This window comes from Chelon labrosus, assembly GCF_963514085.1.
Source record: "Chelon labrosus genome assembly, chromosome: 20".
In the NCBI taxonomy this organism is placed as follows: Eukaryota; Metazoa; Chordata; class Actinopteri; order Mugiliformes; family Mugilidae; genus Chelon; species Chelon labrosus.
The window spans coordinates 17,785,636-17,804,528 of record NC_140353.1 but is presented as its reverse complement, the minus strand read 5'-3'; the positions used below and the strand labels follow the sequence as shown (position 1 = coordinate 17,804,528).

At 41.6% G+C, this 18,893-nt stretch overlaps 1 protein-coding gene across 2 annotated transcripts in view; it reads right to left on the bottom strand.

Annotated features, from left to right (window-relative positions):
- The window catches only part of LOC311505207 (apoptosis-stimulating of p53 protein 1-like), a 46,344-nt gene that overhangs the window by 15,768 nt on the left and 11,683 nt on the right, over nt 1-18,893 (bottom strand). The window contains exons 2-5 of one of the 2 annotated variants that reach the window (XM_084568651.1): nt 17,930-18,077; nt 15,768-15,875; nt 13,536-13,597; nt 1,792-1,887 (exon numbers count right to left, since the gene is read on the bottom strand). In XM_084568651.1, coding sequence (XP_084424777.1) covers nt 1,792-1,887; nt 13,536-13,597; nt 15,768-15,875; nt 17,930-18,077 — 414 coding nt within the window. Of the gene's footprint in view, nt 1-1,791; nt 1,888-13,535; nt 13,598-15,767; nt 15,876-17,929; nt 18,566-18,893 lie in introns of those variants that run through there. The other variant, XM_084568650.1, reaches the window with a different exon arrangement.

The window sequence follows — 18,893 nt, the reverse complement described above, 5'->3', positions numbered from 1 at the left end:
TGACTCACCCTCAACTCGACGTGCTTGCAAACAGTTTTGTGACTGGTTAAAATTTTGCCGGTATACAGGAGACAATCAATCAAAAATGGAGCGTCAGCAGCAAGCGTGTTCACGGGCATTTAATGCTGATGTACCAGCGTTCTGTATATGAACAACGTGCTCAGTTTGATCGAGCACCTACATGTTGGTGCTCTGCTGCTGCCAGACAACCTATTCCTTATTAAGTAAACTGCTTGGTTGGGGTAGTCGTATGGGTCCGTGAGTAACGTGTGTTCACACTGCAAACAAAGCACTCCAGGGAGCAATTGCAAGCAGGCTGAGACCACCTTTTTCTAAGCGGTCTTAGCTCTGTAGATTTGTTCCAGGACAGTGAGTGAATGCCGTGTTCACAGCAGTCCAAACAAACCGACCTGGTGGGGAAACACTCCCTGTTCCAGAACAACAAACTAGGTGTGAAAATGTCCTAAGAGGTCTTAATATTAGGAGTGTTCGTTTCCCTGCAAAAAGAAACTGAGAGGTAGGGGAGAAGAAGTAGGGATTAACCACCCCTTACTTTACAAACTGAACATTTTGTTGACTCGGTTCAACAGAAAAATGCACCTGTCAAGCTCACGGTACATATTTGACCTCATCATTTGTACTTCTTGTAACCTTCAGCAGCTATTGATTTTCATTTATGTTGTCTGTATGTTTGTTTTCGACCACCGCACACGCTATAAAACAAATAGTCTACAGAGACACAATGGACAGAGAGAGAGAGAGAGTGAGAGAGACGAAAACAAGGCCTGCCATGTGTGATGCTGACTGAGGCAGTTTACACCTCTCTCTGTATCGTGCTGGCACGTAGTACAGCTGACCTCACACACACACACGCACACACACACACACACACACCCACCCACCCACACACACACACAGAGGAAGAGGGGAAATGGAATGCTGGCAAGAAGCCACACATCATTCGCTGGGGACACTCACATGCTAATAACACGTTACATAACAATGGCTTGTTTCAGCGCACAGATACCGCGAGAGTAAAAGTTGTTGCTCTTTGGACTTTTTGTCCCTGGAAGTCGTCAATCGTTGTGGCATTACATTCATGCCGAGAGGAGGGAAAATGGGGTATCTGGGAGAGTTTTCCATCCAGCAAGACAAGGAAATGCTTCAGCACTTACACGCTGGAAGGAAACACTTAATTGCTGTGATTTTACAGTAGCAGGGAAATTGCTGCTTTTAAAAAAAATGCTGCATATCAGCATAACACTGACAGAGAAAAAAAAATCTCTGCCACGGTGGCCTTGAAATTGGCAAAATAAAAGTTGGTGGTTGAGCATTTATCCATTTTAGCCTATGTAGACACTTAACCAAATGAAAGCAGTTCTTTTTTTCTTATTGGCCCGCCCTCCTGACTCTTTCCTGGAGTGCAACTCTGGTTTAACTTCCTGGCAGCTGTGGCTCTGCCATGAGCTAATTTCCTGTCAACTCAAAAGTCGCTTCCTAAATGTGGGAATGGAGACAAGTGACCGTGAGTCCTGTTTCCCACACAAAACCTGGAGATGATAATAGCGGAGATGTCCTTTCCTGTCATTCCTTCAACCCTGACCTGGATCACATGTCCTGCTTCTGTGCCGTGTCTCTAGCATTCACACATACATTCCTCAGAGGCCTCACTGCTGACCTTTTCAGACAGACTCTAATGTAGATAACCTTACACTAACAGACAGGCTATCCATCCAGAAGCTGTGCGTAGGCCTGAGTGTCTGTGTGTCTGTGTGTGTGTGCACAAGTTACCTTGGCGACCAACATCTGTTGCTGAGCCTCGATTTGTTGCTGTTGTCTTGTGGCCATTTCCTGAAGCTCAGAAAGGGTCAGCTCCACACGGGGAACCTGCACACACAACCGCGCAAGAGGTATATGTTAATGCACAACAGCTTCCATCCATCCACTGGACTGTCGCTGACATGATGAAAACCCAAACAGTGACAGCAGATAAAGCACAGCTGCACACACATATACAGTATATCACCTCACAGTTTAGGTCACAGTGCAGCTTCACTGTGCTCCAGAAATGTTATTAGACTAGCAGCTGGTGGCCTTGGCAGAGTGACAGAATTATAGTATGGGTTTAGGGAAGAACTGGTAGAAACCTAACTACCCTGGTCATTGAAGTGCTATTTAATACACCTGGAAATGTGTATAAGACTATGTCTGAGAGTGGGGTAGGGGTCAGAAATGCCTTTAGCAGACAACAACGGAAGGTTTCAGCCCAGCTACATCCTGCTATTGTGTATGTTCACTCATGGACACACACATGCACACATTCACCTGGTGTTATTACATTAATTTCAGAATATAGTGACCCTTGTGATAATAATCTGTTTACGCTGTAAAGAACTAGATCTCTATTCAATGTGTAGATAGCGGATGTTTCCATGTGTTGTGTCCATGTGAAAAGAATAATAATAAAAGGCCCTAAAAAGTCTATAATAATATTGTAGCACATCTTCAACAGAGTACAACCGGTACGACCATACAGTGGTGGAACGTCAATGTCTGACCATACAGAGTGTTTTACTGTCGGAAAATTATAATGTAACACTTTCAGTCTAGATCAATGTATTATATAACTACATACCAGGTCTACTCAGAAATAGGATTAAATCATGCGATTTCCCTACTTTCATGCAAGTCTTAATCACCTTTACACCGTTCTATGACTGTCATCTCGCGTTAAATTATCTGCCATTTTACCAGCCATTGTAAGATGAGTGATTATAATTGTTCTACATATTCTATTAGAAAGTCATATCCGAAATAAACTATTTGCTGTGATTGTAGCTTAAATGTTTTTATTATACCAAAGGTTTTACTCACTGAGAGTTCACTGGGGTCAATTTGTCTTCTCTAATCGAAAGAAGAGCAACTCGACTCTCTTTCTCAAGTGAGAAAGCACTTGACTAAGTGCACTGCATTACATTACTCAGATGTCTCCATTTATTTATTTTACTGGTTACTTGCTGTGTTTATTTTCTGTGAATCAATGGAGGGATGCAAAGAAGTGTAGATACAGTTTAATGTGGCCAAGTGAGAATCTAAATACAAACAGGAAGGGGCTTAAAATAAAACCCTGAGGGATGCCAGAGTTAAAAAACAAAACAAAACATCAACATTGGACAATGGAGTTCGGTTTGTGGTGTTCAACGAACTGAGAAATTATGTTTCTCAAGAGGGGGTATTTGGTACTAATGGTAGAATTAACTTCAACTTAGCTAGTCATAGCACTTTACGTTTTTGTCCTAGGTACTACTCTGGATTATTTGGGCACGGAAACCGGACACATAAAGGCCTGTTGTTGTGGGGTTGGACAGGTCTAATATTTAAGGTTAGTGGGTAAACACCATATAGCTCTTATCAAAACTCCCTTTTGGACAAGCATAGCATCAAACCCTTTAAATGAGAGTACAGTACAGGTCATATCCCAATAATCGTCTTCATATGTCTAAATGGAGACTTCAGTGCCATGACTCAGATAAGAGCTGATAAAAACACCATTAATGTGAAGCGAACCCTTGGGTCATGGTGGTTCTTAGGTATGAAATGAGTGAAACAAATTAAAATCCCAGGCCATCAATGACTCAGGGAGTGGAGGTTTTAACAGGCAGCGTTAGCGCTACGCTACATCAGTATCAGTGATTAATGACTCCAACAGCCACACTCTGCTACAGACAGCCTCATTGCCTTCAGGCTGACTTGTATAATGCTTAAAAACATACTGCAGACACAGAGTATTCCAGCATAATGCAGACTATATCATGCAGTAGACGATGTCATTATGCACTGCTTTTCCAGTCAGAGGTGCCACCTATCATTAGCTAACTGCTGACCCACGAGATTCTGCAGATCCTCACTTTGATGTGCACTATGAGGAGTCTGTGCTCTCCTCTGAAAGGAAACCAGGCTGTGCTGGTATTATTAGGACATGGATCATCATCACCATGTGAAAACAATGCAACTAGTGATGCAGAGGGAAAGAAATACATCTAGCAGACCAAAGACATAAAGCAATGACACATTCGTTGTTCTTAGAGCAAAAATCTTGCTGTACAGAGTCTATGTTATCATACTTTCTTGAACACTTTCAGTTAAATACACTTGAAGCTAGCTGGAATCAACAAAAATTATAGTTACAGTGGTAGCTCTATCAATAAATGACCATATCTTTGATACTCCTGGCTGATTGACTTTACTGTAATTTTGCTACTCTGCTCCTCAGTACCACATAATCACCTGGACGAGTTTGAGCAAAAAACAATAACAAAACAGTTCGCTTTGGCATGCTACATCACTTCATTATAGCACAATGTAATCAAGAGCTAGAGGGACCATATTGGGCTGGATAATGAACCCTCCAAATAATCTCCACAACCAGTATGGAGCATCTTTTAGGAATATTTAAGTTTTTAACTTTTTTCCTACAGTCCCTGACGGTCCAGTTTTCTGTCAGTTGACTGTTGGGTTTTTCTGTCTTTGTCTTGTTTATTCCCGTTTACAACAACCTATGAAGCCGAGTACAGCAGTACATTTATAAGTATATAAGTTTATAAGTAAACCCTGGCACTACCTCTAAATACAAGCCATGGAAATGTAGATGTTGTGAAGATGTGTTTGATTTTGTAGGACCTTGTAATGCATATTTGCTTCTAAATCCAATCAGCAAAGAATTTTCAGAAGTACATTTAATAGGCACTCAGAAAAATCTTGATCTAAAATCTAAAAAGTGGACATTTAAGATATGTGTTTTCTGAAAAGCAAGTGCAGTATGGAATGCTATTTGCATTGCACAACACGCTGCACAATTTGCTGACTTGCTTGGTTTCAAAACATCTGCAATATTGTCACTGGTTGGACAACGGATCACTGTCAGTCAAAACAGTGTGTGTGTGTTTGTGTGTGTGTGCGCCACTGTTCTTCCTGGGATTCCCTGCCGGTAAAGTTTACACCCTCTAAATGCTTCTCTTTCTTCTTTGTAATGTTTCTAACAAAGACACGCATCCTGCAGCTACTGAAAAGTGGACAATTCTCCTGATACTCAACCACCGTGTCATGTATTCTGCTGCTCATGCTGTTAACACGGTGCACGACATCCTGCAGACTGCGCTGCCGCTGACGTTAACATGCAGTTCCTATCAGCATCCCGCCGGGCTGTATTTACCTGCAGGCTGTCCCATGTGATCCTGCAGGAGCGGACTTTAATTTTGCTGCATTGTCCTTCAACAGTAAATTCCTGCACCAAATCCACCTCATTCCACTCCATCCTCACAGCCTCTTAGAGACACAGCAGCAACTCTCTGTGGCTTCAGATAGAAAAAAAAAATCCCAGAGGCTGAGAAGAGAGACGCTTAAAGAGGGGGGAAACGAGAGCAATCCTTATCACAACTTTCCCTCTCGTCCGCCCGGCGATGTGCTGTGATTTACGGCACTCACTCTCCACCTCTCGCTCTCTCTCTCTCTTGCTCGGCCGACTCTCCCTCCCACCCCTTCTCTCTCTCTTTCATACAAACTCTGTTTCGGTTATTGGTGTGTTCTAATATGACGTATGAATGGAGAGTATATCCTGATAATGAGATCTTGCATTCAATTACTGCAGTAAACAAACCGGTAAACTTACAAATTGGTTCTAAACGACAGAAGGAAAGTCAATACTTCCATCGTTTCTTTATACCTCTCTCTTTTCTATCCTTATATCCTTATACCTTTTTTCTGTTATTGTTTTTTTCTATACCTCCTGTCTCTTCTTTCACCCGAGTCATCTAGTTGTTTCTTTATTTCCCTCCACTCCTGTCTTAATCTCTTTATTACTGTATCTCTGTATCTCCACCACTACTTCCACACCTTTCTCCATCTTTCATAATCCCCACCTTCCTCCATATCTGCATTCCTTCATCTCTTTCCCCCTTTTCTTGTCATCTCTCTGCAGCTGGCTTTTTGCTGCAGCGACATCCCCTTCTCTCTCTCTCTCTCTCTCTCTCCCTCCCTATCTCCCTCTTCCTCTCACACCTCCCTTTTTTCTTTCTCCCACTTTCTCTGAGAAGGGAAATCACTGCACCACAGCCCGGTGGGGCACTAGCTGCTCTCAATCAACCCCTGCCTCTCCCTCCAGATGTGCGCTGCGAGGAAGATGACGATGGTGCCGGCAGATTAGCGGCCGCGGGAGCGTGCGCAGCGATCCCGTCCCATGCGTTCCTGACAGTCGCGGCCAGCGGCGCTCATGTATGTGCGCGCACACACACACACACACAAACACACACAAACACACACACCGGAGTTAACAGTTGACTGCTGCTGCGTCATATTTTCATCCTCTCTTGCTCTGTCTTGTCTCTCTGCAACACATGCTGCGTCACACATTTTCTCTTTCACAGACAAACATGCACCACACATCCAGGAATGAAAGCTGACTGGAAATGTTTTTGCTGTGCTGCTGTTCTGGGTGGAGGCCTATGTGTGTATGTGTGTGATCTTGTTTTATTAAGTTGTGGGGGGCAATTCTTCATGAAATACCAACTCAACTTTTTGAGGGTTAAAATCTGTGAATGTTTGGTTTTAGGTAACGATTAGATTGTGATTATTAGGGTCAGGTATTTAGTGCAGGGGCTAGGGAATGCATTATGTCAGTAGATGGTCACAAAGATAAAAACACAAGTTTCTGTGTGTATGTGTGTTCATGTTGGACTCTGTAGAACTAATAAAAGCGATTTTAACTTTAATTTTAATTCTAAGCATTTACATGTATTTTCTGGCCATGCATATTATAAAAACTGGATACTGTATTCAGCGTCAGCAGGTGTATGATGCAGACACAGTATATCAAAATTTCTCAAGTGTTATGATTACTTCAGGCCCCTAAAACATGATTCATACAACCAAAGACGTGAAAACTCCAAGACTCCAGCTCTGGAGCAGCTACACAACAGTAAAATGACAAAAGCACAATCAAATCAGCCTTGTGTTCCCCACACATCACCGGCTCTGTCGACATCTGAGTGAAAATTGATCGCTCGAGTACGGCCGATTATTAGTTTCAAATTATTGGTTGCAGTCCAGTTTTCATCATGTGTCTAATGCCTGAGATTGTGGACCATGTTTCTCAAGCATGGCCTCTTATTAGCAGAACTGACTGTAGGCCAGAATGAAATTTCTTCCGAGTGGGGGAGATGAATATGGACCCTGTGAGAATCAGCTTTGCATCTGTAGAGCTCTGGCATGCCAAGGTCAGCTTGGGTACGTTTTTTGTACGGCTCAGGTATTTGGTGTTTTAAGGTATTAAGAGTCATCGGCTGTATTTTAATGAATCAATACTTCCTATCCTCCAGTTAGTTTGTCAGTTCGAGATTGACAGGAACACCATCATTTAGTCCAGTGGGCTGCAAGAAAAGTTGGTAAGGTCTGGCTGCTTGTAAGGCAATAACAGAGGACGGATGAGGATTTCTTTTCCAGTGAAAAAAATAGAATCAAATTGAAGTTCTTCTATCTGACAACATGACCCTATACTATTTAGAGATGCAGCCCTAGTTTATGGTAGAAAAAACAACAAACTAGGCTACTTTTACGATAGATTTTATGATAGATTATAATATTTGGTGTCAATTAACCCTTAGATGCATGAGTGACTGGACACTACACTCTTCCATAAGTGGGTCAAAAATGATCCATGTTAGAATCAATGTGTTTTTATTCCACTTTTGTCATTTTGTTCAAATGACCACGGGAAGGCTGCCATTAAATCCAACTTCTGAACTTCCCTGGTCTGAAAGCCTTCATCAGAGAAGGGATGTCTGGCTTGTTCTGAGAGTCTGAGAATTGTAGAGTCCCCACAATAGTGAGATCCTTCTCCTAGAGATGCTGTGCAAGAGGCACACCGGTTGAAAGAGTTATCTGTGGTAATGTTCCACCCTTTGTTTCTAAATCTACAGCACAACTGCCTGACAATGTTTTCTCCCGATTCTTCTAAATTTCTTCCCCTGGTTGTCTCCCTGTGTTAACCATTCCATCTATTGGTTAGGGAATGCACGCATTACAATGTTTGACATGTACTGTAGGAACTTGTGCCTTCCCCTGAATGACTCAGGCTATTTGTCTACAGTTACGCAATCACTGGGGATGAATTGCTGACAGTAGGTACGGTAGGGTAATTTGTTGATGCATGATTATAACACACATTTCTGAGTTAGAAAAGGTAGATAATACTTGTGTAATGTATCAGACCTTGTCGTGTGAAATAATATTCTTAGGAGGTGACACTTACGATATAGCCTGTGTGGTTCACAAAATATATATTCCTGACAGTCACATTTGATAAGAATCAAAGCTCCCATGAAATTCCATAGGAAATGAGGGCAGGTCATTTTTGAGCCACTTATGGAAGCTTGGGGTAGTAATACAAAAAGTGTAATTTTATAAAATATATGAAAGGTAAGTTAAAAATTAAATGGCATGATATCAATAACATGTTTTTGAGGAATATCCGGAATATGAAGTGATAACAACTTTTCATTATGAAGATATTGCAAGAAAACAACCTCACTGGGTCACTTTTGACCCACTTATGCATCTAAGGGTTAAACATGGCAAATGGTGGTTCAGTCTTTTTTAGCTGCAAACTGCTTTCTCATGTTGACAGCGTTGCTATCGTGGCAATAATCTGAAGCACATGGGGATATTTCACCTTCTTAGTGTGTGTATTACATTCCCAACAGTTCTCAGAGTTACACACACACAAACACACACGTTGTTCTGATCATAGGTCCCTCTAGTAATAAAATCCATCCCCTACTCCTCTGCTGGGAATCACTGTAAAAATATTCCTCCTCAATTACAACAACAGCCTTCTGATGTTTGTGAAGCCACGGCCAGACCAAAGGGGAAAAACTCTGTTATTAATGCCGCTCCAGTAACCATCATTCACACAGCAGGGTGGCCTCCCGGCTGCAAACACCATCCTATAATGAAAGACAACATTTTTGAACAGCACCACAGACAGCTTGTCCATCAACGGCCATGTGTTCTGACTAAAGTGAAGCATTGATGTAATGTAGAAAATGTAAAATGATACTAATTTATACCTTAAAGTGATGTCTATAAACCATCACCAGCACTAACATGCGTCACATGTGGTGATTCAAGTCTGCCAACGTCCCTGAACCCAGGCTATCACATTTCCGAGGCACTTCTTGCAATGACCTACAGTGAAAACATTCATCTTAATCCACATCAACACAACCCCTGACATATGTGTTTGGTCAAGTGCACACAAGCACTCAGAGACACACCTGACATCTTAATATATCCCTCAGCAGTGCTCTGACATGCAGCTGGATGGGCTAGAGTTACGCACAGTTGGATCAACAAACTTAATTCTGTGCATGTGGAAGTGTGTGTGTGTGTGTGTGTGTGTGTTAACTCAAAGTGTGTGACCATCCCTGTGGTTGTTCTGAGGCCAGGGGAGAGGTTTATAACAGGGTGTGTTGTGGAGGGGAAGGACACTGCCTGAGTCAGAGTGCTATATCAGATTCTTCTAAAATATTATAATAAATATATGCAGCTACCCAGAATCTACAAGTGCCTGTTTCTTTTTCCTTAGTCAGTAGGTTTTGCCTCTTGGCATAACATGGAAAGAAAATTGTAAAACAAGGCTAGGACTCTACAGTTATGCAAACATCTCTGCTTGGGTGTGCTTAAGTGTAAAAGTACTTTGAGCTAAATGTTAACATCTCCATACTCACACACTCACAGTGATGCTAACGCTAACAGGACAACGGGGAGCTGACTCAGAGCTGGATCACTTGAGTCGCTGTGAAACTCTGGTGCTACAACTTCAATGAGATGCACAAGTTGAGAACACGGGAGGCCCAACTCACATGTGTAATGTTAGCAAAGAAGTTAGTGATACTAGCACGTACTGTATGCAGTTCCCTAAATGGACACCTGAGGTTGGGTCTGAAAGCGAAACCCCGCATTCGTTTTTGGATTAGGCCAGTCAAGGACCGAAAAGATGGCGACGACAGGAGACCACCACACTGAGCTTCAAAAATGCTCTTCAGGCATCCCATGGGTGACTTGCAGAGGATTTTTATCAAATTTTAAAATGAATTCGTACAGTTTGTCTGCTCAAATAAAGAGAGCAGTAACCAAACTCAAAAAAGATTTCAAAAAAAGACAATAATTAGACGATACTGTGTGCAGTTTAATGCATTAAAACAAATCTCACAAAGGACAAACTGAAAATTTGACCTCATGGTGGTGTACATACAAACGTTACCTAAATCTTAAGAATTTAGCCTCGTGGGACCATGAAAACTTGACTAAAATTTCATGGCAATCAATCAAATATTTGTAAAATTTTTTCACTCTATAAAGGACTCACTTGTGAAACAACTGATACTCCTACTCTTTGGCTTCAGGTGTCAACGTAGGTAAAAATAAAATGAAATGATGGACTTTGTTTAGAAGACCAACTTAAATCGCTGAAGTAAGAGATGAATTACTGTAATTAGTGAATGAGATATCTAAAGCTACTGCACACTAAAGTAATCCCTCTCTCCGTCATACTCACAACTGTCATCGCTGTCATCTTTACATCATTCTGTGGCAAGAAACACCATCTGTTGTGTGTTTGTGTGCGAGAATCACTGAGAGCTTTTGGATATGATTATACAGTGCCAAGAGTCACGCCCTGACTTGGAGTCATCATGCATCCACATCCCAAAGTGAGGCTGACACATACGCTCACAGACAAAATAACACTGTCAAGCCTAAACACAGATGGCCACAAGAAGCCACACCCCGCCTGCACATACAGCACGGTTTTGACAAGATGTAAGCCACACCATGCTCCGATTCAGTGTCACACATGTTGAGAGACACGGCCTTGACACTCGGACAAACTGTTTGTCAAGCAGTCAGTGTGTGTGTGTGTGTGTGTGTGTGATTTGGATCATGAACAGACTGGAGTTTAAGGGGACAAGAAAGTAACACACACGCACATACACACCCGCTCACATTTCAAAGTCACCTCTACGTTTGATCCTGTATCCAGTTTTTCAATGATTCTATTATTTATGATGAACTGACATGAGAAGGCGGCAAACACACTAAAACAGACTTTTCTGAGGTTGACACACACACCATCAAACAATTGTAGCTGCACACATACACACACACACATGCACACCAACATAAAAGAAAAAGAAAGCCATTTCCAAAACTCACCCCCGTGTTCCGGTCTTGGCTGAAACTCTTAGTATTTTGCAAGCCAAGTGCAAAACAGTAGAGGAACTAAGAAAGACGGCGACCTCAAGACGAGTGTGAAGGAGTGAGTGAGGTGAGAGGAAGAGGAGAAGTGGGAGAAGGAGGAGGAGGAGGAGCTGTTTGGCTCGCTAACAATCCTCTTAGCCTGGTTATGTCATGGGACCAAGCTAATCCTACCTTCACTGACTGACCAACACACACACACACACACACAATGGCAGACTGACCAGCAGACTGACCAACACAGTTACACATGTACCTACACAAAAGCAGAGATGGCGGCTGGCTAACCAAGGCCAAAGCCTAACCAAGAAGAACAAAGCAATTGTCTGCTCTGGAGTTAAATACAATGGCTGACACGGTTGAAAATAGCACTTAGTGACAAATAAAACATTCCTTGCATGAGGTCAGCTGCTCTTTTTACTATATGACTCATTATTGTGTGTTGAAGACAACAGCATAAACCAAGCTGGCAAAAGAAAACATGGTTAGCTAATGGGAATGAATCAGGCTAGTGACAAAGGGCTAATTCCACCTTTTTCATTCTGTACATACACAACAATTACATCTGTAAAGTATCTACTCATTGTGTGCGTATGTGTGTGTGTTTGTGTGTGCACATGTTCACATGGTTCTCACTGCTGGAGCAGTATAATCATCACTGTCACTAATCTGCAGGCTAATCCGCTAGACTACACACAGAGACAAATACGTACACACAATAAGTGCACATGCACTGAGTGGCATGGGAATACCCGCTCACACAAACACACTGGTGTATTTATGAAACTGTTTTCAGGGTTTAATTTGTATTTCTCAAATTAGATGCTGGGGAACAAGATCCAAGCAGCATCGTCCGGCTGCAGAATGGGCTGATTTTTTTTATTAGTAGCCGCAAGTCTCTGAGCTCATATCGCTTTATTCGCAAGCCGCAGATCCAAATGTTTTTAAAGGAACACTGCAAAATAGAAAGCCTGCCTCAGTTAAAAGCCAGAAGAATCCACCTAACTGCACTTCTGTAGTGATGTCTCATATATTTCCTCAAACACATGACGTGCTTGTGCGAGAATATGCCTTTAGAAAGAATGAGCAAGCCATTTTACTCTGTTTCCTTCCTTAATGCTACGATAATTTCCTTGGAACCTCATGGTGGTGGCATAAGTACAGAATTTTTTTACTTATTTATTTCTTGACAGAGCCCAGCTAGCTGTTTCCAGTCTTTGTGCTAAACTAAGCTAAGGTAAACGTAAACAGGATGCAGCTTCACATTTATTAGACAGGTGTGAAAGGGGTATCAATCCTCTTTACCTAGCTCCCAGCAAGAAAGCATATAAATGTGTTCTATAAGATTATTGAAGGGAAAAAAATACCATACCTGTCAAGTATCCCGTTTTGGCCAGGAAAGTCCCGTATTTTACCCTTCTTTCCCGCCGTCCTCCCGTATTAGTATTTTCCTGTAAATCTCCCGTATTTTAACCTGCCTTATTAAAAAATAATAATACCCTGGGCCCAGGCAGAGTAAAAAAAAAACAAAAAAACATTCCCAATCTGAGCTCTGTCACGAGCCTCGCGATAACTGCCACCTTCAGTAGCCTACTGCAGGTACTGTAGGTGGCAGTTATCGCAAGGTTAGTGTGTGACGTCAGATGATGAGTGACAACGCGAGAAAAAAAAGAAAAAAACAGAGATGGATGATGGACGCCACGACAGAGAAGGCACGCCTCCTGCCAAAAAAACAAACTACTTCTTGAACTTAAGGGCCAGCTCCTTTGTTTCCTGTCTGCCATTATTGGACAAACTGATTAATCCAGGTGTGTCTGATTATTGTTGTTGTCACTACTGAGGTGAGGCACACCTGGATTAATCAGTTTGTCCAATAATGACAGACAATAAACAATGGAGCTGGCTGAAGTTCAGGAAGTAATACAGCTATAAAGCCAATTGTAGTGGTTGACAAGTGGTGATTTTAGCTTTGTTGTACACCTGTCTTAAAATGTAAGGGATACTGGAGCTTGGTTGGGGTGGTGGGACTGCTCGCGGCGGGCGCCGGAAAATGTCCCTTATTTTGAAATCCAAAACTTGACAGGTATGAAATACTAAACGTGCAGTCAGTTGTGTTCAGGAGTATTTCATACTTAAAAATACTGTATTAGATTATATGTACTGGACATAATACTGTATAAGAAGCTGGGTGGAATCAAAATCTGTGCGTGTGTGTATGTACCTACCCTGTCATTAGCACTCTCTGTTGCCTCCGTGGTCCAGCTCTGCTCCAGAGGCTGCTGACTTCCTGCATATCAATGAACAATGAGAAGAAATGTGAGCATGCATATTAAAATAACATATTAAAATGGACCTGGGGGAGTCAACCCTGGTGATCTGAGACACACACACACACACACACAGAAAAAAGAAAGAGAGAGGGTTTTGGTCTTAATGAACCATTCAACCACATGTGTGCCTTATCACAAAGATTAATGACCAGGAAACATCAGCTTTATGCTGTGAAAATTGACTTTCCTTTCCATAACACTGCATATCAATCAGGAGTTTCTTATTCTCTTAAAACATCTTGATACATGGCTTCATTTACTGTCATGATATGTGTGTATCTTTTAAAATTGCTTGTATATTTCACGCTCTTGTCGTAGTATTGCCTACAGCTCTGCTGGGGAAAGTTACATAGTAAGTGTCCTTATTTATGCTCAGTCTACTATCCTCTAATAAAGAGGGTGTTGTTGGCAATGTGCCTTTTACAACAGCTCTACAATACTCAGGACAAAGTGGTGGCGTGGTGTAAAACTGATGCCGCTGCCCAGGCTGTATACATGATTGTTCAAGCCATCGAAAACATGCAACAGACACTTTGATATAGGATACAATAATACACTCTCTTTCTCTCTATTCTATATGTAGCTCTATATTTCTCTATCAGTGTAAGCTAGAAATAGCATCATTTGTTTTCCTTCTACTGAGACCAGACAGGGTGAATCTGGGCTAATCCCAAGCTGCTCCAAGTCAGTTAATAAAGCGCTTACTGTACGGCGGTACTCTGTGTTCAATAGCCGTCAATACTGTACACAGCCAGTAAAAATCCGATCAGTATTAATTGATCGGATATTAAAATACTGTGGAGTCCACAGAGCAGTTGTCACACTAGGACAGTTAAAATAGTAATAATTTATCAAGAGTACTTTATTTAAAGAAGTCATAATTTGGATATGAAGGGTTAGGGTTAAATCAGTTCAACACTGAAGCCTCTAAAAGGAAGGAGATGTCCCTGTGTGGGAGGTGCGAAATCACCACAGGCACCTCCAACAAGCCACAGAGGGCAGATGATGTTAAATTAGCCTGGTAGGAGGTAATACATTAGGGTAATGTGATGCTCTGGTCCTTGCAGAGAAATTGGCTAGTTTAAGGGGCCGCTTTATGATATTAGGTGCGGAGCCAAACACAAGTTGGCAGCAGAAGTGCAGGGACAGTTTGACCAACGCACTGAGTCCCATCAACCAGCCTGTCCCTTAAAACCATAGACGATGTCGCTCTTTGTGTCAATATGTACTGACAGTTCAAAGCCACTTCTATATTACGGAAACAGACGGACCAAGCGTGAGAGGCTGCCTCTTATCTCCTCCATAGGCAAATAAATAAGCGTCTGGTCTTTACTCCAGATTTGCTGCTCGTAAACTTAATATAGATTTCTGTGGAAATGAGGTGTGAATCTGTTTATACTCAGCAGGAAGCATGGAAGCTGGTGTAGAATAAATATAGTATTAAAAATGTGTTGGATATAGACCATTAACAGTGAATGATACACATGATGACTCAGTCAAGATGGATTAAAAAAAAAAAAAAAAAGGTGTTATGAGTAGTTCATTATGAGGAATGTGCGTTTCACAGTTCACTAGCATATGATAATAAGGAATGCTTAAAAATGGTAATCATGTATTTAATGAATGAGGGGTGAAATAGGAGCACACCAGCAGGTGGTGAGGTTGTCCCATCCCTGCAGGCAACAGACACAAAAACACTCCAGTGCTACAGCACGGTGAAGCTATTCCAACCTTGCTGCTGAAAAACAAGTTTAGCAGGCTGGTGTCACAGAAAGTATTCCTCGCAGCATTGAGCAACACAGGCATCTACTTTAGCAGAATCTCATCTAACATCTCTGCAGCATTCTTCTGTTCTCATCCTCTCACAGCCACCCCCGCCCCATTATGTAACTCTAATCATCTTATCTGGCTAATTACTGGCCAAGTCCCTGACCTCACCTCTAAACCTCACACACACTACTGACACTGGGTTTATGTTTTCTGCATACCTTTTAACGCCCATCCCTGAAGAAAATGTTTCCTTTAGAAAGGTCTCCTCGTCAGTCAACAACTGAATATTAACTCTTAGTTTACTTTAATGGAAAGCTTTCATGGGATCGTCGTGTACGTGTATTTGTCTTGTTGTACCTTGTGCCCAGGAGGGGCAGTGTCTGAGGTAGAAGCTGACCTCGGGCCTCCTGGCTCCCCACTGCTGAAGGAGATCCAACAATAACAACTCCTGAGGGAGAACTCGCTCTGGGAGAAGACACATGGAGAAGAAACCTTTGACAAAAATCCCACTAATTGTTGAAAAATAACATCACTTTATTGTGTTGTATGGCCAGGGGTGAGAAAAAGGTGATTCATACGTTAGTTAATTATTTACGGTACATTCTGTTAAACAACACAACTTCACAATCCCTGCTCACAAATCCTCTGCTCTCTGTCTGCTGGCTACAACTGTATAATCTGAACCCACTCTTAAGACGTAGTAGTTCTTGGCCTCCTTTGGCAGGTTTGAGAATTTTTATGACTCTGCACCTTTTTCTGTTCAGCTGTGCAGTCAGACACTGCATAAACACAGTTTAAAAGACCTCAAAGTTTCCAAATATCACATATATGTATTTGAGTGCAGTACACTGATACATACTGTATACAGGGCCACTTAACCTCTCTGACTATTTTGCATCTTGATTTTGGAATGATCTCTGTTGGTCGATCACTGCTGTGGAGACTAACAGTCGTCTTAAATCTCCTCTATTTGGTTACAATCTGTTTGACTGTGGATGTGTGGATTCCAAACTCCTTAGAGATGGTTTTGTAACCCTTTCCAGCCTGATGAGCAATTACAACTGTTTTTCCTCCTTTTTCGGTGCCATCATACACTTCCACACTTGAATGGAAACCTGCTATCATTCTCTGTTGTGGTCTGGAATGCTGATACCGCAAACAAAAATGTATTTATTATTAAAGATCCAATCCAAGCAACAATATTCTGCTCTGAATAATAAATAATAAATTATGTCTGATATGTTTTTCTTACAGTGTCATCTACAACTCTCCCCTAATCGAGATACAAGACATCTCATACGTCATTAATTCTTAGTGTATCTGCAGGCTTTCCACATAACATAACTACTGGGCTAGGACAGGCCTCTAAACTGGTTGTGTTAGCTCACAACTGGCTTGCGGGTACGGTCCTTAAAGTCAAATACTGGGTAAGACAATATTTTCCAATATGTATTTACATGTTATTATGCTCTATAAAGCAGAAAAACTAAAAGAAAGGTCACAGTGTAGCCGCGTTTCGAAAAACCCAGCAACAGTATTCTGACAGTGAAATACATCACTCTATCACAGCTAAGTGCACGCATGTAGACAATGTGTCAGACACGCGTACAACAGCCATGAGGCCATGTGCCCTTGAGGCACGGCCTCTCTCCAAACACTGACACTTAGACACACAATGTATTCCACCCTTTATTATGTGCTTCTTTACAGTGTCACCTTCTAAGACGCAGCATAGTATTAGAGCCATTTATAGCCTGTCTGACCGCTCAGTCACACCGCGGTGTCACACAAACACACTGTGTTGTTTCTTCGACGGCTGTGATTGAATGTATGTGGGCCATGCTTCAATGGAGACGGCAGTTCTTAGTGTCTGCATGTGATGGACTGGTCCATTCAAGCTTACAATGGCGCACAGTATCCCGGAGGCACTTAGCGCTCTATCGATTTCTCAAGATTTAGCCGTGATATAGGTCTGTTTATAACTAGCTTCGCAGCATGTGATCTAGGCCACAGTCACACTGTGATTATCTTGTCATTTAGTACCAGAATATAATCATGTAAATACTCAAGACAAGTTGTCAATAGTAATTATATGAGAATGAAACTCTATTGAATTATGTAAGAACATATGTGTGGATATAGATCTAGTGAGGAGTAAGGAGGGCAGAATAAAAATACTGACTACCATCGTCACTGTAACGTGTTACAAGAGTTGACGTCAGATTTTGTGAAAAATCTCTGTTAGACCAACTGTACATTATCTTCCTGCCAGCAGTATAGAAATTAAGTTAGAAATAAGAAGACAAATACAGTGGAGCATTTAACTCCCAAGGAGCCAGTTATTTACATCAAGGACTGGTTGAGGCCATACCAGAGATACACGGAGAAGAACATCAAAGGAAGCTGCTTATCTGCTCAGTGTGTAAACTGGCAACTGTCTAACGAACTGAGGTTCTGCTTTCTTTATGTCACTGATCAATATATCAGTTAATATTTTTATTTAACACGAATGGACTCACCATGACCATTCCATATTTCGGCAAGGTGACACTCCCCCTCTCCGGCCTCTTTGCAGTACTCAACCACGTCAATCACTCTGGTTGCCGGAGTAACCGGGACCTCCGTGAGCATCTGCTGGGTGTCATTGAGGTAAACCGTCAGGATCACCTGTAACCATGGAAACAAACAGATTAAATGTAAAATATCCAGCGTTACCATTTTTAGGATATATCCCACTGATCAGTGACTGAGAGCAGATCACCATTTTTTTAAAGGGTCACTGAATACGTTCCTTATCTATGTATTGGTAATGAATTAATCAGCTCTTTGTCACTGATAACAAATGATCACAGAAACTCTTATCTTGGCATTCAAGAGTCACTCTGGCTGGAGAAAGTGACTACATGCTGATAAAAGTGTAAAATTCTAAGACGGTCAAGACTGGATCAATAAAGCCGTCTCTGGAGCTAAAACACAGCTAGACAGCTCCGGGTAACTCCACTCACACACACTATTCAACTGCCCTGAATAGTGACAGGAATAAAGCAGTTTTCATACTGATGATGCAGCTTTTAAGACATCAAAATATGTTCATGTCAAGCTGTTAAATCAGGAGGCTTTTGTGACGTGAAAAAAAAAATAAAATCTAACAAACCATAAATCATATCAGAATGTATACTCATTTAATTCAATTTAATTTCACAACCTATGACACTGAAATTGGTTTTCAGAGAAGAAAAAAAAGATGAATAACCTAACTGTGTAAGTATGGACAGTGAGCTAATAGTTAGTTGAAGCACCCTTTGATTTGATTACAGCACTCAGCCTGTTTTGGAAGAGTCTATTAGCTTGGCACAATTTAACTTGGGAATAGAAGGCGATTTAACTTCTTTTCATTTTCTATGTTTATTGTTTTTCTCTGAAGTGTGTCACATTGGTTTCCAGTCGGTGCACAGGTTGTGATTTTTAAAATAAATGTAAATA